This window comes from Macrobrachium nipponense, chromosome 41, assembly GCF_015104395.2.
Source record: "Macrobrachium nipponense isolate FS-2020 chromosome 41, ASM1510439v2, whole genome shotgun sequence".
Taxonomy (NCBI): domain Eukaryota; kingdom Metazoa; phylum Arthropoda; class Malacostraca; order Decapoda; family Palaemonidae; genus Macrobrachium; species Macrobrachium nipponense.
The window spans coordinates 26,787,390-26,810,232 of record NC_061102.1 but is presented as its reverse complement, the minus strand read 5'-3'; the positions used below and the strand labels follow the sequence as shown (position 1 = coordinate 26,810,232).

The window sequence follows — 22,843 nt, the reverse complement described above, 5'->3', positions numbered from 1 at the left end:
ACAACTTTCCCTTCTTTCAGCTTCAAGTGATAATAAACCAATGGAAGTAACCCAGAATGTCCACTGGCATTCCCATTACCTTAAATGCCCCTTCACTGGTGCTGACATTTTGACTTGATTTTCATCCTGCCCAACCTCCTTAGCCCATAATTAACTTTAGGTAGTTTTTTATCAACTTCTGATTCTTTGATAGGCTCTGTTCTTGAGAATCTTCTAACTCAGTTAGTCTACACCTTGCTCATCTTCATGCCAGCCACATCAAGCTACAGAGGTTCAAAGTCCAAAGTCCAATAATATCCTTTGTAATATTTCTAGTCTAAAAATAACCTTTGTAAAATGTCAAGTTTTGGTTCCCTCCATGACAGCAATCTTGAATTAACACAAGGAATGTTGCCTATTGTAACCACTGAAAATGTTACCAATATCACTTGAGGCACCTTTGAGAATATTTAGCTCATCACTCTATTTTTGTTCTTATTCATTTAACTCCTCTATTTGTATAATGGAGTTCTACATGCTGAAAGGGAAGTAGAGTAACACTGCCAATACTAACTTGCCTTAATGCTAGCCTCATTACATCATCTACCAGGAAAAATTCTTCCCTCTAAATTGAAGATTCAGTAAAAACATTATTCCTTACTAGTAATGAAATGTCATGGCGTAAACATTTTTCCTCATTTTCAATAATAATTAAAAGTACTATCTAGGGTAAACAAGAATATAAAGGACATGCAGTCAAGACTCCAGAGGATTAGCTAATGATGAAATCATCAAAAGACTTCCTGAAGTAAAAGTAATACTGCAGTGCAGAATTGGAAAAACTGTGCTTTTGATTTCAAAATATAAGTTTAATGAGACATTTCATAAGCTTTACTGTTGTAAATATAAACATGAGAAATTAAGATAAGTAACATAAAGCATTTTATAGACATAACCATGAATGATGTAAATCCAGTAACTCAAAAGCATAACCTCAAAAATATCTAAATCTTGCATTTATGAAAACCTGTTTAAATCAAGCTTCCTTAAGCCTTTAGACTATAAGTTACTGTTCAAATTTGATACCAATTTTTAAAACTTACCAAAGTTGAATTCACTATTAGGTTTTTCGTTATTGATGATATTGAATGTATATTGAGTATTTGGTTCCATGTTGCTCACTTCAAAATAGAACCACTGGTGGTGATGTGATGAATTGACATCAGCATTGAGAATCAAGTCATACTCAGTATTGGAGGCCTGAAAAAGTAAACAGATAAAAACTATAAATAATATAAATTCTTACTATAATAATAAAATATGAGTAATACAGCATAATGATAGGGGAATTAACTCAACATAATATTACTACATTAAAATTAAGAAACAACTGTTCAATAACATAAATAAGTGCACTTGAGCTGTAAAAAAAAAATAAAAATAAAAAGTTGCTTCCTAAGATACTGACCTGGATAACTCTCCGAAGATTGCCACTTTCAAATCTTGACTCAAAATTCAGGTGATTAACTGTGACATCCTTTTTGCCAACACGCTTTTCATCCCAATTACTCAAAGATCTGTATATCAGAACATTAATTCATTAGAGATTATAGCTCTAAAAATTAAACTAGTCATTCATACATTAAAAATTTAGTTTTCACATATTCAACAAAAAAATATTTTCCCCACTATAACATACCATCCCCATGAGGAAGGCTTTCATTCATAGCAAAATTACATTATAAAAACCTTCATACACATAGACAGTAATGATACAACATAACTGACTATTCCACTGTATGTATCAGTATAAGACTGTCCCACATCATCAGGAGCACATGGTTTCAATATAACAAAATTATCATGTTAACAGATCCAACCTTGCAATGCAACTCCTTCCAAGTCCCTAAAAGTAATAAACTTTTATGCTAAGACTGTCCATTTATAAAAAATAATACAGCTACACACTGATATTCCCAATAATGTAAGAATCCATTTATCATGGGTTAAAGTTAGACTCTAAATCACTTACATGATAGAAGAAGAAAGAATAGTTGTTACAAATAAACAACAGACTTTCTGTAAATGAAACCCCTTGTATTTATAGTGATGACTTGTCCTCATACAAAATTTTCAAAAAGCGAGTACTACCAGTGAACCTACTAGCTCTAAATTAAACACATACTGGTTTCTATGATTACCTGGAGGATGAACTAGCCGGTGTAATAAGTTGTCTTGAGTGTTCTGACTCTAACAAGTAGTCAAGATCATATACAACACGTTCCAAATAAATTTCTGGGTGAAGTACACGTTCTACAGTGGCAATAGCTTTACTCCTGTAAAACAATAAAGGAAGAGATAATAATCAATAAATATATCCCCAAACCCTATACATTTTGTTACAATTTGAAATTTGTTGAAAACAAATGGTAAGCAATATAATCTAAACCATGCACTCAAAATGGAACAAATTACCTGCACACTTTCCTATCCTTGTCATATAACTCCTCAAGGTACATGGGACCTCTTGCACCGATCATGTCAGGGTAGGCAACTTTAACAAAGCTGATGATGCTCTTTGTGCTGTCAGAAGCTCTTAGGTAATAGTCAGTACCAGCATCAGGAGAGGAGTCATTTACATTGCCTAAAAAGTCCAGAATAACCAGAGATCAGAGATAAAAAATAGCCAAAATATACAAAATAACTAACTTTTTCAAATCCTGTATAAATATCAACAATACTTTGTAGTAGCTCAACATAATTGCATAACAGTCAGTACTACTGGAGATATGCAGTGCATTTACCATACACAATATTTTCATATTCCAAGAATACAATTTACTGTCTTCTTGAAATTTCAAACAGAAAATCTGATACAACATTAAAAGTGGTGGCTACTTGAGAACCTTCCAAAAGACAGGGAGACAAATGTGAGGCTGGCTATTACAAGGAGAACTATGAATCATTTCTCATGTTTTAGAACTAAAATTTTCAACTAATTCAACAACTATAACAAAATTAAATAACCAACATTGGTAGGAACAGCTTCACTGAGTTGACAAAATAGTTCAATTAAGAACTTTGGAACATAAAGTAAAAGTTTGCAGCACATTTAACCTTCAATATGTATTTCATGGTAAATGGAAAAACTCCTCTTTGATTTTCTACTTTTTGAGCACTTCTGTAAAACACTGGTTATAACTTTACTATAAAAAACAATTACACCATATTCTTACCATACACCAGCTAATGGATAAAAATGACAAGGAAGCACACTTTTTCACAAACAATTCTTTAATTTGGAAACTATTCCCTCACTTTTCAAAATTAGCAAACTAAATAAGAGCAAGCCTTCACCTTTGCCATCACACTAAGTACAGAATAAAACCAATGATTGAAACATGTCCATCAATATAAAGGGCATAATTCAAAATGTCATCATAGCCTTTATGTTACATTAAAAAATCAGACCTAAATTATGAAGCTAATTCCCAGCTTACCAAGATACGACACTCATGCTAACAGTTGGAGAACTGACTACAGCTGCTAAGCATAATGAAAGCAAAGTTCTATGGCCAACCAACATGGAAGTCACACCACTTATGTGAATACCAGAAAATTTCAAAAGTTCCAAAATGTCTGAAACTACATAATCTCTCTCTCTCTCTCTCTCTCTCTCTCTCTCTCTCTCTCTCTCTCTCTCTCTCTCTCTCTCTCTCTCTCTCTCTGCCAATAAAATAAATACAAAGCTCACACCTCTTCTAGCTTCCAGTGTTATATCCTTGAATCTTGTACCAGATTGGACTTTATAGTTTGACAATTCAGGGAATAGTGGAGCCAGGCGAACAAGCTCCTCTGTTCGGGGCCTTTCAACTGAATATTCTGATGACAAGTCAACCCCTTTCATCTCTCGGGAAAGATCAAATTCCTCCTCCTCTTCTTCCATTTCATCCTCAAGTTCATCTTCAGAAGAATCTGCATCCAAACCCGGTGTGGCTTCACGGGACAATGCTATTACAGAATAGAAAAAAATATTAATAACTTCCTACAAACAAGGGCCTTTCAAATTACTGTAAATGGAAATATTGAGGAGAGATACATGGACATTTATATCTGAGATACTTTTATTAGTATAAAGTCATATTAACTACAGCTACAAGTAGGAAAAATAGCATTGCAAAGAAGTCAATTGTTTGTTCAATCAAGTTTACACTTGTACTCTGAACTCACTACATTTCAAAATGTCATGGGGAAGTTGCCATAAAAACCATTAGTTTTTCAAACAGCAGCAAAGAACAGCCGAGTTACTAGTGCTTTTAACCACATTATATTAGTATTACTAATGCACTGATCTCAAATTACAAGATTCCCTCTTGAATTAATGTATCTAAGCCCAAATGTAAGGGGAAAGGAGGGATGCTAATGTAGAGAAATCATGTGTGTTTCAAAACAGAACTTATTCAGCCATGCACTGTACTGGTATTAAGCAACAGTAACTGTTCTAATAGTGACGACCATACTCTTAGCCTATGAGTTTGAGAACATTTAATAATGAAATGCTGACTATGGGGTCATTTTGAAGTTGAATAATTGGTACCTTTGAAAATAGAAAATAAGCAAGAAATATATTCCATGTGATGCACTGAATGTATCCATTAACTAAAATATCACTATGTATACTAAAAAAATTAAGATTTATAAATTACCTTTGCACCATGAAAAAGTACAGTAAGTTTCTTTTCAATTATATATATATATATATATATATATATATATATATATATATATATATATATATAATATACATATATATATTTTCTGATTCTCAGTCGATGAAATTTGCAAGATGGTTTTTGTCCTTGGAATCTCAAAGGGTTAAATGAGAGGATGACTGAAGTGGAGATGAGCTCTGTTCAAGATGACCATTAGATATTATCAAACAACTTGAAGATTTACAACTGTAAGGATAACAGGCTGTAAGTTACAGCACAAAGAACTGGACAAGAGCTACAATACAGTTACCTAAATAGAAGGAAAAAGAATGCCTTGTGCAAATTTGTAAAGGATGCAGAGAAAAGATGGCTGGGACACAGTGATACACAAGGACAGTTTACCACACTTGACTACATACTTTGGTAGATACCCAGAGGGCAGGGCAGAAAAAAAGTGACTATAAGAGAACAAGATGATATCTATAATATTTTTGATCTGGCTGACAAAAAAAAAATGTACAGAAGGATATGGTGATGCTGTGATGGCATTACCAGTGAGGTTTTACAAACCCTAAGGCATAGATTTATCTTCTTGAGATCTAACTGAAACCATGAGCAGTCCTTTCTATCATCCTCATTCAAGTTGGTAAAGAGAGGAATGTCAAAATATTTCAAAGTATTAATGGATACCTGTACAACAGAGTGTTTCACTGACTGCAGTGCATAACTTAGTTGACAGCCTTTGCCAGCTGAAACTGCTAGCTCACACAAATCCTATCAGGTTCTACTAAGATGATGTGCTTTGCAAATCACAGAAATGTTTCCTCAAATAAAAAATGGATTATTTTACAATCCCTTTTCAAATGTATTCGAAGAAATTTATGATATTCAATCACAGGGGGATAAAAAAAGAAGTAGTGTGTCTCTTTACAGTCCTTGATGGAGGCTTTGACACAACTGTATGTATTTACTTATTTCTGAAGTGATGCAGAAACCAATTCATCATCATTATTTACAATACAGCCTAACTCACAAAAGATTGCCTCAACAGATGCACTGTTCCACACTACTCTATGCTGTGTTTCTGGACTTTAGAATACTCTAGTGAAATTAGGATTTTTGTATGTAAATAACAATAGAGAAATTAAACAGCATACTCAGTATATGTTTCATACTGAGTATCATTCAATGAAGGATGAACTTCTGTAAATAACCAAATTCCTAATAGTTAAGCCTTGTGTCTATCATGAATCTTAAAAAAAATAAATACAAGATGATACACATATAGCTGACCTGCAGTAGAATCGGATTCCTCTCTGTTTGCCACCTGGAATTTAAATGCTCCACGTGTAGAGGATACAGGCAGTTCCCCTTTACTGATACATTTCAAAAATACGTTTGTTGCACTGGCAAGGGCACTATCGAATTTCTTATCTGCTGGGCATGACTGAATGAAACGTTGAGTTATCTCTACTCCATTGAGAGCCATAACAGCTTTACGACCATGTTCTGAAAAATAAAATACTGTAGTATACACAAAACTGATCTACGGTGCACAACATTGATATTGGTAACTAATTAAATTTTTCTCATTTTAGCTTTCTTTTATTTATCACTGTAAATGCTATGATATCTTTTACTGTGCAACATAAAAGATTATTTCATTATAATAAAAATTATAACTAATAATGCTTTGTAATGGATTTCCAAATTGAAAACCTTAACATGACCACATACATGGAAAAGTTGGTGCTTCAATTTCCTTTTTTCTTATTTATTTCACTGGGTTTCCTTTGTCAGTATAGAAAAGTATTTAATATTATTTTTAATACATGAATAAAATATTTCAAGACACTTCATCTGTTTCTCACAAAAATCATTAGCTGTTCATAGCTGAGTCACTGACTTTTTAAAAAATCCTTGGTAGTTACAGTTCTTCATGTCAAAATTTAGAGAACAAGTAAATTTGTGAACAAAATATCACAAATTAACAGATTCTCATACATTAAAAGGACAGTGAATTAGAATGGTAAAATTACTTTAAGAAGTTTGCTTATAAGAAAGTTATTCATCCTTCATTAACTGCCTTGTAGATCTTAATGAATTCTGTAAGATCATGTTTAATAAACACTTACTAGAATCACACATATGAGAGAGTGTTCCCAGGATACTCTTGAGGATTTTGATCTGGTGACGACGTTCAATCTTTTCCCATCCATCAAAAATGGACAAAACTCGCTGGAGTCCAGTCTCCCTCACTAACCGAATGACATTGCTTTCTGCAAGTTTATGGAAAATGAAATAAATTATTATTAAATACCTACAAAGTTGTCACCAACTGTCAGTACATATAATGAGGGAGCTTTGAAGCATAAACGCATTACATATTTTCTGTATCCATAAACCTAGAGAACATCCCGGATCTATACACATAATTCATCTACACTTAAAAGAACTCTGGTTCTTGAATCCACATTCAAGTGATGCCATTATGTATGGGCTATGACTTAGCAGGAAACCTCTATTAAGTACCAAGATTTCACAGCAGTAATAACAACTAGTATTATGAAACTTGCATCAGTAACCATATTAATTTTTTTCAGATTTTTTGGTATTTGGTCTAAGGATAAACCAACAACTAAACAGAAGGTCTGTATTATAAAACTGCTGCATGGTAATAGTAGGTCTTTTTTGTATACTTCATGAAGGACTTATCAAAACAGATTATTTATGAAATACTATAATACTTGTCCAAATTATCAATACGTAAAGGTATATATGAAACGTAAACGTCTTGGAACCACTTATACAAGTTTCATATGATTAAATCTGATTTTAAAGAGACTATAATGGCAGAGCAAACATTTTAATATACTGTAAAAAATTGTCAGCAAGCATGGAAAATATATTAAAAATGACAATAATAATGCACTGCAAATCTGCAAAATTTGAATAACTGCAATGAATCAGTGCAGTTTATGTCGGTCAATAGATGTCACTATAGACAATTCTTACAAGAGATACACGAATTATTCTCCTTACAGTTATCCTCTAACTAACACTGTTAACACATCTTACTTACCTTCCATTCAAATGCTATTTGATAATGTTTATTTATTGCATTTCACATGTCAAAAACAAAAGTGAGATATTCATGCATAATATCATTTGTACAGCACTGTGAAAGAGTCACATATCCTTCTTGCTAATGTGTACTACAGAAAAAGTTTACAAATCATTTGGTAGCACAAAACACTACCACAAAAATAGAAAAAGTCTGGTTAACCATTTATCCTGTGCAAGTCTTATTCTGCACAATTTAATCTTTTTAGTTAATAAGCAAAATTTTTCTTTACTGTACCTGAAACAGACTTGTAAATCAAGCTTATCTACCAATGATTAATAGTATGTAATAATTTTTACAACATACGTATACAAACTACACTACTGGAAGTACCTTAAATCTCTTAAACCTTTGGTAAAGGTACACAAAACTTTTAAAGGACTGGGTTAGTTACAATACCTGGTTATTCTATACAATAAATGAGTTAGCATATTTACCAAAATTGTTACAAATATTTTGACTACATTTCCCTTTTCTTGTCACTCTGTAAGGGACAGATGGAAAGTTTAGTTACAATGGCTTCTTTTGATTACTTTATACATGTAGTTTAGAAACTTGATGTATACCTTATCCTCAATGAATAATTTAAAATGAGATTCATAAATATCTCTTTTCTATCTATTGTTTCATATATTTTTGTACAATAAAAGTTGTGTAACCACAGTAATATTACACACTGAATTATTCACTAAGGACATTATTTAAACCATTTAAAAATGTTACTGGTCTTCCCATTTCACAAAGATATCTATCTTACTGTCAGATTATGTGGAAACTCAACTAAAATCTATGCAGGTCTTCATATATCATGTACATACAAATACACACTATTTTTTCATTAGAATGACTAATAAATTTAGCTCTTCAATTCTGCAGACCATCAGCTCTCCTTTACCATATAAATTTATATATTTAAGAGCATTCTCATAAATTTTAACAACCTTACTCAGTGGCACCGTTTAAAGAGTAAACACATCACTTCTATGAAAGTGTAGACTCAAGTATGTTATATTAATAAATATATATAATATACAGGCAGCCCCCAGTTATGGTGGCCTCGGTTAACACCTATCCCATATACGATTTCGTTTGTTAACGTAAATTCGTGTTAGTGATTTTGCTTTGTACTTTTTCGTATTACGTAAGAACTTAATTAGTACTACATAACTTAATTACATATAGTCATGAGTTCCAAGAAAGTTGCTGAAGTTCACTAAAAGAAGAGGATGCTTTCTATGAAGACAAAATTGGAGATTATCAAGAAGGATGAAGCTGGCATGCGGTTGAGTGTGATCGCTAAGGAATATGGCTGAAATCCATCGATGATAGGCACCATCCTTAAGCAGTAGGAAGCCATCAAAGCAGCTACACCTTCCGAGGGCGTGACTATTTTGTCCAACGAGAGGAGCCACGTGCACGATGAGATGAAAAGGCTGCATCTTGTATGGATAAAAGACAAAGAAATCGCTGGCGATACGATAACCAAGACGGCAATCTGCCACAAGGCCAGTGCTATTTTCGGCGATTCGATTGCCCAGGCCGAAGACGATGGAGGCGAAGGGACATCGACGCCAACCGCAGACTTCAAGGCTTCTCGTGGGTGGTTTTAAAAATTCCGGAAACGGACTGGCATCCATTTGGTGGTGCGGCATGGGGAGGCGGCCAGCTTGGACACAAAAATGGCCGAAGCCTTTATTAACATGCTCGACAAGATGACGATCAACGAAGGCTACAGTTCTCAGCAAGTCTTCAACTGTGATGAGACTGGCCTTTTTTGGAAAAAAATGCTACCCGGGCATAAGCCTATGAAAGACAGGCTTACGCTTGCACTTTGTTCCAACGCCAGTGGGGATTGCAAGGTGAAGCCCCTACTTGTCTATCATTCGGAGACTCCTCGAGCTTTCAAGGTCCACAAAGTGCTAAAGGAGAAGCTTTCAGTGATGTGGAGGGCTAATGCGAAAGCCTGGGTAACGAGACTTTTATTCACCAAGTGGGTAAATCTCTGTTTCGGCCTGACAGTGAAGAAATTCTTGGAAGAGAAGCACCTCCCTCTGAAATGTCTGCTGTTGTTGGACAATGCCCCTGCTCACCCTCCTGGCCTCGAAGAAGATATCCTAGCGGAGTATTCTTTCATCAAGGTCTTTATCTTCTGCCAACAACCAACCCCTTCTCCTCCAGCCCATGGACCAACAAAGGGATTTTGACGTAGGAAAAATCTATTTCTGGGCGAGGAAGCCGTGTCGCCCAGTGAAATGTGTCCTCTTTAGCACTATTTCTAGTAAAATATTGCTATGATACCAGAGAACTGCTAAATTGGACATGTCAGAAGTCTCTGACTCGCTCACCTAAATAAAAGGTGTCGGTATAGAACTGGGGCGAGTGTTAAACACTACCACGTTAACCCCTCCAATTAGCCTTTTCCTCATCAAAAGACCTGAAAACGGGGAGCCGACCTATAGGTCACACCCAGCTACCCTGTTGAAGGGGACTGCGGCGTCATACTTATATTCGATAGCAAAGAAGCTTGGTGCACAGCAAGGGGGGGTGGGAAAAAAGGTAGGGGGGATTTCACTGGGCGACACGGCTTCCTCAGCCCATAGATTTTTCCTACGTCAAAATCCCTTTTCTGGGCTCAGCCGTGTCGCTCCGTGAAATTGTACCAGAGAAACACCAAGCTATACTATCCTGAAAGGAAAAATCATATTAATGAAATCAAAGGAAATAATAAAATAGTTTAGAATTGGAAAAAATACAATTTATTTACAAATATACTATATAGCCAAAAACATGTGGCAACATTTGCAACAAGTCACATACATAATAAAATAATTACAGATAATTTGTATGTACGTAAAACTATACACGATACACTTATTCTAATAGCTAAGGCATTTGCTGAGGTAGGTAAAATGCTAATGAGGCTGGCATAATTGAAAAGATTCATATGACACAAGGACGGTACTCATAATGATGTAGCAGTGGGAGACACTGGCCTCCCTGCAGTTATTGCATGATATTTAAAGATCCTCTAAAGACTTAAGGTAGTGCGTTTTGAAAACCAAGGGTGACTTCCAAACCAGTATACTTCTTCAGATCATCAAAGTCCATATATTATGTTATTGTTATAATACAATTAAGTTTGTTCATACTTACCTGGCAGATATATATATAGCTGTATTTTCTGAAGTCCGACAGAATTTAAAAATTCGCGGCACACGCAGTGGCGGCTAGGTGGTAGTACCCATTCCCGCCGCTGGGAGGCGGATATCAGGAACTATTCCCATTTTCTATTCATATTTTATCAGTGCCACTGTCTCCTGAGGGAGGTGGGTGGGCATTTTAATTATATATATCTGCCAGGTAAGTATGAACAAACTTAATTGTATTATAACAATAACATTTTGTTCATGAAACTTACCTGACAGATATATATATAGCTGAATCCCACCTTCGGATGGTGGGAAGAGACAGAATAGGATTTTTTGGGAAACTAAATTAAGTAGATGATATACATCTTGGTTCCTGACCTGTTAGCATAGCCGACTTCGTGATTACTGTCACCAAAGTCTGCTTCTGCGTTACTAGAGTTGCCAGCGAGGTAGAGACCTGTAATGCTGGTGCGCTCTAGATGATCTGTCAACGGGGGCGTGACCACAATGTGACTAGACCATATGACCATACTTTTGAGGCACCGAAGCTAAAACCACCACCTGACCTAACCTATCAAAGTTAGTTCCATAACTTCTAGGCTAAAGAAAAGGAACGCGCCTCAAGCGACCAACCCTTCAAAGTTAAAAGCACACCTATCCCTTTTCTATAGGATAGGATTCGTGTTGCTTCTTGCACCCAATATATATCTACGGATATGTATGGTCCTAGCGACTTACGGATCTGAAATGTCGTCTTCACATCCCGTCGGGAGTGGTGAAGCGAACACAGAGTTACTTCGCTAAAGCGTGGCACTCAGGATGTTACTGAGTGTCCTGCTCTGTTTGAAATGCTTCCGAGGCCGCGCCCTCACCTCTTGAGCATTCATATTAAGAAAAAATCTCAAATCTTTATGCAAACATAATGAATGAGACCTCTTAAAAGAACTCCTTGGCTATAATGCCAGGGTGTTCTTGGACATGAACCAGTCTGGTCTTTTTACGGAACACCGCAGATTGTCGGGAGTGTGAAGCGAACCCAGAGTTGCTTCGCAAAAGCGTGGCACTCAGGATGTTACTGAGTGTCATGCTCTGTTGAAATGCTTCTGAGGCCGCGCCCTCACCTCTTGAGCATTGATATTAAGAAAAAATCTCAAATCTTTATGCAAACATAATGAAGATGAGACCTCTTAAAAGAACTCCTTGGCTATCATGCCAGGGTGTTCTTGGACATGAACTAGTCTGGTCTTTTTACGGAACACCGCAGATTGTCTGTTGACCTTGACTTTCTTATAGTTTTATCAAGATAAACTTGAGAGACCCTACAGGGCACAGGACTCTCTAATGCCCTTGCCCAATAATTTGTGCCATACCTTGGTCTCCAAGCCTTCGGGTCAATGGTCAGACAGGTTTTCGTTCTTATCAAGAACGGAAGGCTTAGCGGACAGACCGCATTATGTCCTTTAAAGCCAAAACCTCTGATGATGGCTAAAACCTCACTAACCCTCCTTGCGTGGCTAGAGCGGTTAGAATATTAGCCTTTCTGGTCACGCGTATTAAGTTCGCAGAAGGATAGGTTCGAAATGCTTTTGGCATCAGAAACTCAGACTACGTCTAAGTTCCATGCCGGAACCTTTGATCCAGAGAATAGATCTCCACAGACCTCAAAGATCGTGAAGCTTTGTTGTTTGACAGAACCGAATCTCTGAGCCTAGAGGCCGTCAACAACATATTTGCATATTCTACAACACGTTAGGACTTCATATCTTATCTCATACTTCATACGGAAAGATAGAACCATAACGAAATTCACAGAGGTCGAGGTGGAGGACAGTCATTTTCCCTTCACTATCTCCAGAAACGGCCCCCTCCGATTGAAAACTGAAAATAGGCAGCACTGCTTTGCCTTGCCAAGAGACTGCCATTAATCTTGAAGATCTTATCGCTTCTCGATAGTCTGAACGCTTTCAGACTCAGAGAGAGAGATATTAGATACTTCACTAAGTGACGATGTTTTGATTACAACCGATTCTCTCGGAAGGGTCTTTGGACAATTCTCTGAATTACCTGACCTCTGTGAATCCAACCTCTTAGAGGCCAACATGTGGCGACTAAAGCTAATCCTCTAGGATCATGAATAAGGGAACAACTTAAGAGGAAGCTCCTTCGTCTTCATATTACGAAAAACTTTAACGAAAGGACTTCCCTCAGTCTCTCCTCACTTTCGACATACTTCTAAGTGAGGATTACTCAGACGTCAGTAGTTGTTGCCTTCGATCGAGAAGACCCCCACGGACGTGCACTAGATTAACGAACCTATTGAGGATCGTTACGGTTTCCGTGCCCAAGCCCATAACCAATTCTCTCTTCTCGAGCTATGAGAGCTGCTAGAGAAATTATCCGAGATGATTTGGGCCACTCGATCCAACCTCACCCTTCGAGGAACTGGAAGCCGACTAATTTGGCTTCCAATTCTTTCAGACAATGTGCCAGAAACATCTGTTCTCTGTTCGGATGTCTGGCACCCTCTCGCTATCACCTGAGGTGATCCTCAAGCCGTTGAGAGAAAATTAGAATTACAAGATCTTTGATGTTATTCCAATTTCTTCGTGAGGAAAATTTGTAGAGGTCTGAATTGCTGTTTATTCAGGAAAAAAAAACAAGCTTCTCCAGCGAGGAAATTGGTCCAGCAAACTCATCCATTCCCTCACTCAGCCTGCTTCCTTCCCTAAATAAGGCTGCGCTTTTCTTTTCATAAGCAGGAGAGCATTATTATAGTGCTATGCCGCGGTAGATTCGTACAGAATGTTTACCGTGCGGTAAACCCGCACCTAACAAGTATAAGAGATATCTTGTTTGAAATTTTCTAAGTAAACTGGCAGGTATGATCATTCAAGATTACTAGAAATTTTCCTCAACCCGAGGCTAAAATCCATGATTGTAGGGCAAAGAGACGGTTTATTAAGCCATTCCCGCATGACACCGAGCTAGCCGGTACTGCGTAGATCACAGTACAGCAGCCTTGATCATCGTCTCGCACTATATGCCTGAGTTGCCAGCTACTCCTTTTACGAAGGGATAGGTATTGAAATTATCGAGCCAAAGGAAACTCTCAAGCAGGCATATTTAACGAAACAAAATTCGCTAAATACAGAAGCTGAGTTGATGTGCAGTTCAATTAGAATACTTCTCGTCTAAGTCGCAATCCGTAGAATAACTAGGATATGCGCCTACCCTCGGACAATTGAACCTGCTTAGTAGAATCATGTCGCGAGGTTAATATACGTAGTATATTTATAGTATTCTGACAACGATCTCCATCCTAAATTTTTTTGTTTTTCCTTAAAGAAAACAAAATAAGGATTGGAGATCGACCACCTTCGATCTCTATCAAAAAGAGTGAAGGAGAAAGTCTCGAAGGAAAGCTTCAATGGAGAACAGAATACTATCTCCTGAGTTGCCAGCTACTCTTTTTACGAAGGAATAGGTATGATATTATCGAGCAAAAGGAAACTCTCAAGCAGGCCTATTTAAACAAACAGAATTTCGCTAAATACAGAAGCTGAGTTGGTGTTGTCGTAACAATACCTGAAGAGTTGTTCTTACTCCGAAAACTCTTGGAAGGTTGAAGGGAGTGTCAAATAAATACATTAAAACAACAGTTCTTTCGGCTTCTATCCGCAGAGGTTAATACGATATGCGTATATGACTCGACCCATGCGTTAGCAAAATGACGCAAAGATAAACTACGTAAGTATTGTAGTAATTTGAACATCGAATTCTCTACTACATCTTTCCTGGACGAGGAAGAGAGAAAGAAAGGAAAACGACTGTCCACGTTCGGTTTCTGAAAATGAATGAGAGCTCTTCCGAAATTGTTACTTATCCGCTTAAGCGATAAAATGTTATGAAGATCTTTGTGAATGATACTAACCCATTTACATGACAGAAAGTAATCCAGGAATTCCGAGCATATAGTTTTCCGATTCCCGCCAGAAATCGAGGAAGGGGCAGGAGTCCTGATTAGAGACTGGGCTTACGACAGGAAGGACCTTAATGTTCCCCCCCCTTCGGCAGCGCAATCCCCGAAAGCAGACGAGGCGTTTTATGACACCGAAATCTGCTTACAGTTTTTCCTGGAATTCATCAAGTGATGGATTCTATTGAACGCTCCCTTCGTAGAAACGAAGAAGACATCTTGACGAGACCAAACTCCTTCCCTCTACTTCGACGACGCCCTCTTGAAGAACGTTCTTGCAGGAATCCTGCCGAACGTCTTGATGCGTAGGACGCCTATCGTTCTGAAAGAACGTCCTGGCAAGTGCTCTACCCGTAGCGTCATGACGTGTTGGATGCCGGACGTCTTCAAAAGCGTCCTCGCTAGCGTCCTGCGAGCGTCCTCGCTAGCGTCCTGGCGAGCGTCCTCGCTATCGTCCTGGCGAGCGTCCTCGCTAGCGTCCTGGCGAGCGTCCTCGCTATCGTCCTGCCGAGCTTCCACCGAAGCGTCCTGGCGAATGTCCACAAAAGCGTCCTGCTGAGCGTCCTCAAAAGCGTGCTGGAAAGCGTCCTGCTGAGCGTCCTCAAAAGCTTCCTGCCGAGCGTCCTCAAAAGCGTCCTGGAAAGCGTCCAGCTACGAGAGTGTCTGAGCAGAGAACACCAAGTCTTCTGAACGACGTTTCAGAGAGGAACTCGTTGAGCGCCTTGATGCATGCAAGGCCCCCGCCAAGAGGCGTCCTGGCGAGCGACCTTGCCAACATCTCAATGTTATGACGAACCGCGTTTTGCGTATGACGTTGATATTTTTAAGGGACGTCCTCATGCGAGTCTCCATGGAGAGCCGCACGCTCCTCCTGAAGAGTGTGAACACTAAAGGAAGACGTATGGCTTTCGTCTTCCGCAAGGTGCTTGCCGAGCGTCCTGGAGAATGTCTCTACTTATAGGACGTCGAGCACCTGCAAAAGCTTCCTCACGTCTAAATTGCCCTTCTTATGCCGACCAGAGACATAAGTTGTTTGACTGTGCAAAGCAGCTTGCCGGCCGTCAAACTTTATCAGCTTGCTTTATCGAAGTAAAGCGAACGTTACATACGTATACGGAGCGCAATGAGGAGAGGAGACGAATCTGAGGTTGCTCCTCCAAAAGGTGGAATCAAGAATGTCCTTGATTACCAAATTCTTTTGGAATGCTAGCGAGGTTGAAAACAGCCTCTAACTTCATGAGCGTTCACTCGCAGGAGGCTCAAATCACTCTTCTGGCAAGATGAATGAACCTCCTTAATAATGTATAAGTGATATATACATGAGCGTTTCTCGCAGGAGGCTCAAATCACTCTTCTGGCAAGATGAATGAGCCTCCTTAAATGTCCCTTAGGAAAAAGAGCCAGTGCATTCTTCTAAAGGGAAATGTGGTCTCTTTACTCTCTCATCCTCTCGTGACGGAGAGAGAGGACGTGAAGCGTCCTCTTCTCTAAAGCTTCTTTAGGGGGTGCGATGCCTTCCGAGAACTCCAACCCCTGTGTGGGGATGGACGCCTCGGAGGACGAGAAGCAATCTTTCAAGATTCGCGCACGTGCACGATCTTTAGCAGCCTGGGAAGAGTCAACAGGTTCTGCCGAAGGGACGCCAGATCGGTGGGGAGCCCCCGTAACCCTCTTGCGGCTTTCGACATGCCCTCTCCCTGAGTCCTGGGAGTCGACAGAGGTCCAGGCCTAGAGGCTTTATGGGGCCGATCTGACGCCCCCTCCACAACACAAGGGCACTACACTTCACAACACTGGTTGGAGAGCGAGCACTTTAGTCTAAGATTACTTGATGTAATCCTTTAGCAGACACTTATTCTAGGCTCGTAAGCCATACCACAGGGTTAGGCAAAAAAAATCTACAGGAGGTTAGAAGGTTCATTATTTCTAACTTCTGTTTACTGTGGAGGAAAACTCCTGATTCTAACACGCTCTAAAATGCGTAATTGAATCCTCCTTCTTCCGTAATCAGTCACACATTACACTAATTACCTTATGCAAAGAAAACATGTAAACGTCATATATACTAAGCGAGTCTACCGAAAGTTACGGTAGCCTCACCTTACCATGCAGACAACAAAGTCTGAAACTAGCTAACTAGCTTCAGACATCAAATGCAATGAAAAAATTTACGATAGCGTATGCCTAGCCACAAATCCAAGTTAATAATCGAAAGAATAATTAGGATACTTAAGTGGCTAATGAAGTTTCAAAATCCTAGTCGGAGGTCTGTAAACAGTTTGTTTACCGACCGGCGACAGAAAAAAATATGAATAGAAAATGGGAATAGTTCCTGATATCCGCCTCCCAGCGGCGGGAATGGGTACTACCACCTGGCCGCCCACTGCGTGTGCCGCGAATTTTTAAATTCTGTCGGACTTCAGAAAATACAGCTATATATATATCTGTCAGGTAAGTTTCATGAACAAATGAAGAATTTAACAGAAGTTGCTATTGCCCGAATGTCATGCACCTTGGGGAATGACCCTGGGCTGGCTTTCTTGATAAAATATAAAATCTGCTGCCTAATGCCTTTTAGAGATAGTGTACCACCATCTTTTCTAATGAAAAGGGGGCCTTCGGAATAGGTAGACGTCCTAGATAAATAGTCCTTAAGAGTTTTAACAGGACATAACGATGGATCCTGCGGAAGCGGGACAATCTTCCATGGAGACCACCTCATCAAGGGATCTTCATTCTTAGCTAGAAAATTGCTTATTTGGCGAAAGCAACACGTCCCCCGAGGAAAGGAACTCAATATGCCGCTTCATCTCTAGATAAAGATGACAGCTCTGATATTCTGGGCAACCTGAAGCTAGACTCAATAAGAACAGAGTTTTACGCAAAAATGGTTTTGGTAATCACATTTGAAGTTGTCTGTTTCCGAGGCTAACCTAAGAACATCATTAAGAAACCATGACACTGACGACGGTCTGTGAACGGGCCGTAGACGTGCACATGCCCTTGGGATAGAGGTGAAATAAGACTCGGTTAGATTGATACCAAACCCGAGAAGAAAAATCTTTTTCAGAGCTGACTTAGTGGTTGTAATTGTTGCAGCTGCCAAGCCTTGTTCAAACAAAGACCTGAAGGAAGGTTATGGCCCCGTTCAATGTCATTACTTTGATATTTGATTCTCTGAGGAACGAAGACAATTTCTTAACTGCTGAGTCATACTGGCGAAGCGTAGACTCTCTCTTGTCTGACTCCAAGAACAACATGTTCTGTGGATCAATGTCGCCTACTCTCGTACCTGCAAACTTCATGAAATCCATAAAGTTAGGGTTTTGTGAAGACCTGAGGAATCGAACACAGTCCTCGTTTGAACTTGTTGCGATAGTCTCAAGTCCGGGTGAGAGTGAGGGCGAAGACCTAGTTCCAGGAGAAGGGGAAACCAGTTGCTCTTGGGCCAGTGAGGGCTATGAGAGCCACCTGGCCTTCGAAGGATCTCAACTTGTGCAGCACCTTCAGGAGAAGGTTCACTGGAGGGAATAATAGATTTTCGACCACTGGTTCCAATCTATGCTCAGGGCGTCCGTAGCGTATGCCAGAGGGTCCAGATTGGGGGCTACATACAAGGCAGCTTGTGGTTTGCCTCTGTGGCAAACAGATCTACTTCTAGACCTGGTACTCTTTGGCAAACCCTCTCGAAGGATTCTTGGTCCAGTGACCATTCTGATGCCAGAGGGACCGACCGAGACAGGGCGTCTGCCACTACATTGTGGACTCCTGCCAGGTGAGTAGCCGACAGATGCCAGGTGTTCTTGGCTGCTAGAGAAAAGATTGCTATCATCACGTGGTTCACATGACTTGACTTTGAACCACCTCTGTTTATACAGTGTACTACTACTGCACTGTCGAGGACCAACCTGATATGAGTCTTCTTTGGAGGACGGAGCTTTTTTAAAGTCAGAAACACTGCCATAGCTTCTAGAATGTTGATGTAAGTGTTTGGAAGTGAGGTGACCAAGTTCCCTCCCTGAACCTTCTCGTGCTGTGAATAACCTCCCCAACCTGTCAGCGATGCGTCCGTATGCACCACTAGGGACGGGGGAGGAAACTGCACGGTAACTCCTTGGCTAGGTTGCGGCCTTTGTCCATGGCGCAGGCGTTTTCTGAGAATCAGAGGTATCCGGGCGAACTTGTCCCGACACTTGGCATTTGCCTTCGAACGCCAAACTCGATTGAGTGTCCCTTGATGCTTGGCTTTCAAAGCAGAAATGTCCGTGACTGAGGCAAACTGGAGCGAGCCTAGATCCTCTCCTGATTCCTTCTCGAAGTCTCTTTGCACTTTAAGAATTGTCTTGTTGCCTTGGCAATCTCCTTTCTCTTTCCTGCTGGAATGGAAAGAGTGTGATCCAAGTCCCAATGAATCCCTAGCCACTGGAACTTGGTACTCCGGAGTCACCGGGACTTAGTCCTGTTGATCTTGAACCCTAAATATTCCAGGAAAGACATGACCTTGTCCGTGGCTTTCATACATTTTGCCTTTATGTCCATCTCCCAGATTAGCCAATCGTCTAGGTACGCCACCACCAATATACCCTGGGATCTTAGCTCCTGCACCACTGTCTCCGCCAGTTTCGTGAAAACCCTTGGTGCTATATTCAGCCCGAAGGGCATTACTTGAAGGAGTAGGCTTCTTTCCCTATTTGAAGCCGAGGAATGGTCGGAAGTGCCGAGCTATCGGGACATGATAGTAGGCGTCTGTAAGATCTATAGAGGTGTGGTGACGGCCCCACGGGGAAGTAAGGTCCGCACCTGAGAGATAGTCAGCATTTTGAACTTGTCGCAACGAATGTACAAGTTTAGACGGGACAAGTCTAAGATCACCCTTCTTTTGTCGGTCCCTTTCTTTGGGACGCTGAATAGACGACCCTGAAATTTCAAGTTCTTCGTCTTGGAGATTGCTCCCTTCTGGAGAAGGTCCTTGGAGTAATCCATCAATTCCTGCGTTTGTTCCTGATAGAAGGTGATGGGTGGAGGAGGACCTTTGATCCAACTCCAGCCTAGGCCTCTGGATACTATGCTTTTTGCCCAACTGCTGAACCCCAACGATGACGAAAGAGGTACAGCCTGCCTCCTACCTGAGAAACTTCATTGAGATGATGAAGGCCGGGATCCTCTGCCTGACCTTGCACCTCTAGTTCGCCCTTGGGCTCTGGCTCCTCCGCGCTGGCGAAAGGATCCTCTAGCCCTGCCACCCCTAGCAACTCTGGTAAAGGGGTGAAATGTCCGACTCTCATAGACCGGGTTAAAAGCGGGCGACACTGAATACTGTGAGGAGGCCTGTTGGTTAGACGGCGGCAAAAGGAAGACAAATTGATGCTGTTGCTGAGGCTGAGCCTTAGAAGTCGAAGGCTGGGATACCTGTTGAATTGGAACAGCTTGTAGCACAGGATGCTGTTGCGGACTTGGATGGAAAGGTAGGAACTTCCTTTGCCTCTTCTTAGCCCTAAAACTGGAGGAAGAAGACTCTGATTTCCTTTTGAAAGGGATTCCCCAACGCAACCTGATGCTTTGGTTAAGACGTGATGCCTCGCTCTGAACCTCGGATACTGCTGAAGCTGGGAAGAGATCTGCACCCCAGATTGAGGAAGCTAGAAGCTTGTTGGGTTCGTGCCTTATCGTCGCCTCATACAGAACAAAATGCTTCCGTTTTTGCAATTTTCTCCGTATGGCAATCTCGAAAGTCGTTAGCAAGTCACATTGGCATGCTTTAAAAGTAACTACTTCCGCAAATGACCTTAAACAGGCCAGCTCCGCTTGAGCGTACTGCCGCCGAGCCGCCCGTCCTCTGTCATCACTAGGGAGTTTAAGAGAACCTTGCGAGACGTGTCTTAGCGTCAAATTCGGCTTGGATCAATGCGTCTGACAGCCTAGGAAGGCGTTCACTAAACAAGGTGATTGCACAATCTGGCTTCAGCTTGCCTACCGAGAACGTAGCTGGCAAATCCTCCCACAAATCCTCCCTACCTGGGAGTAGTAAAGATGTGGGATTCTGTCTCCCTAAGCTGGGCATGGGCTTTCTTCTCGAGTCACTGCCTGGAGTGTTAGTTCTGCTACCTTGATGTAAAAGGTAAGGGGTTGCCGACATCAGTTGTAAACATGGTGAAAGACTTTTACTTTTAAAAGCTGTTATTCTAGTATTTGAGCAGTCCCACTCTTCTAGGCTCCGTACCCATGTTTGCTGAGCCTGATCTCTAGAAAGGATAACAGTCTCCTTGGGGACCTTATCCTCTCTAACCAGAGCTGCCTCCGTAAGCCTAACATAGCCGATAAATGGAGGCTGTAAACCTTCGGGGAAAAACTCGAAATCCTCGAGCCTACGTGTGCCGCAACCTTCTATAGTCAACATCCCATTGACAAACGGAGCGAAGTTAGCCACCCTCCAGGGATTACCGGGGTGGTGGAAGGGAGGGAGCGTGGACCCCGCCCGTCAGGCATGCTCTGAGCTTGCATCAAGCTACTAGAAGGGGCCGAAACTGCCGACTCCTGTCTGAGACCTGCAATCAGGGAGTCCTGAGCACCTAACCTGCTAAACACTTCTTCAAACCTTGCTGCACTGAGCTGAGTAAACTACCAAGGCTACTGACCTGATTTAGAATATTTGTGTTGAACTGGTCTTGGTCAACGGAAGGAGAATCATCCTGTCCCTCTTGCGGTACCTTATGAGGTATCCGGTCCGGTCCCTAGAAGTTAATGGAATGGGACTGGTAGGGCAATAGGAAGAATTCCCTCCTTGAGACCTTGGGATTGAAGGTTTGGAAAGTGACTTTATTTTAGTTTTAATATGTGTATGAACCTCTGGTGACTGCCCAGGCCTTGGCATTGTCTCTGATCTGCCTTTAAGCAAGGTTTTACCCGCAGGTTTTTTCTTTAGTTTAGGAATCACAGAGAAGGAGTGCAACCTGGGAGGGGGCAAACCTCCTGTGAAACCCATGAAGGAATTGGAAGTAGAAGGAGAGAAGAATCAGAGTCACTCAAGGAAAGATCCCGGTGACTAACTAAGCTAGCCTCATTAACACTGTTACCTGTACCCGTGCCTAGTGTAACGGGCAAATCCTTCCACCACGTTTCAGTGAGACGTTCCTCTAGTCCAAGGTCCGGCAATTCCACCTCTTGCTGTTCAATAACTGAGTCTCGTATTGATTTGATAATTGGTGCCGCTACTTTTGGATCGACGTATCCGGCAGATTTTCCGGCTGGGAAGAGCAAAGTCGCCATATCTCGGGACAGAATATACGGCTTAGCCTTCCCTACGTTCCGTCCAAACCCTCCAACCCAGATCTTGAGGGCGGAGAGTGCAGCATCCTTAATAGACTGCCTCAGCCTGTAATGCAAGGAATGTGTCAATACCAAGTAAATTCCTTGAACATTATTCTATATTATTGATTAAACAATGTAATTTAATTTAAACAAATTTTAATTGATCATTTATTTTATCTCATTTCAATATTTTTTTTTTTTTAAATACAATAAACATAGAATCAGCAGTGCGGCAACTTACCGAAGAGGTAGCCTGATGTACCAAGTCGTAGCAGGCAAAACAGTTTTCATGATGCCAGACCACGGAATCAGGAAGCAGCACTGCACACGTCATGGCCGCACGGATCTTGCAGAGCAGCACTACAGCCGGCAACCAGACACTGAGAGGCCTGTAAGTGCAATAATATATAAGAACAATTGCACACACTTAATAGGATAATGAAATATATTTCTTTTCTTTTGTTGTTTTTTTTTTTTTTTTTTTTTGTTTTTTTTTGTTTTTTTTTTGTGCCGGAGCATTCCGGGCTATAAAGAAAAGAAAGGGTATAAATATATTCATATGTTAACGTCCCGGAGACTGTGTAAGGAAAAAAAC

General features: G+C 40.5%; 1 protein-coding gene across 2 annotated transcripts in view; it reads right to left on the bottom strand.

Moving 5' to 3' along the window:
- The window catches only part of LOC135212630 (cytosolic carboxypeptidase 1-like), a 207,378-nt gene that overhangs the window by 79,480 nt on the left and 105,055 nt on the right, over window positions 1-22,843 (bottom strand). For both annotated transcript variants that reach the window (XM_064246222.1, XM_064246221.1), the window contains exons 10-16: window positions 6,827-6,970; window positions 5,985-6,200; window positions 3,736-3,990; window positions 2,455-2,623; window positions 2,181-2,315; window positions 1,448-1,556; window positions 1,083-1,239 (exon numbers count right to left, since the gene is read on the bottom strand). In XM_064246222.1, the coding sequence (XP_064102292.1) occupies window positions 1,083-1,239; window positions 1,448-1,556; window positions 2,181-2,315; window positions 2,455-2,623; window positions 3,736-3,990; window positions 5,985-6,200; window positions 6,827-6,970 (1,185 nt within the window). The remainder of the gene's footprint in view (window positions 1-1,082; window positions 1,240-1,447; window positions 1,557-2,180; window positions 2,316-2,454; window positions 2,624-3,735; window positions 3,991-5,984; window positions 6,201-6,826; window positions 6,971-22,843) is intronic.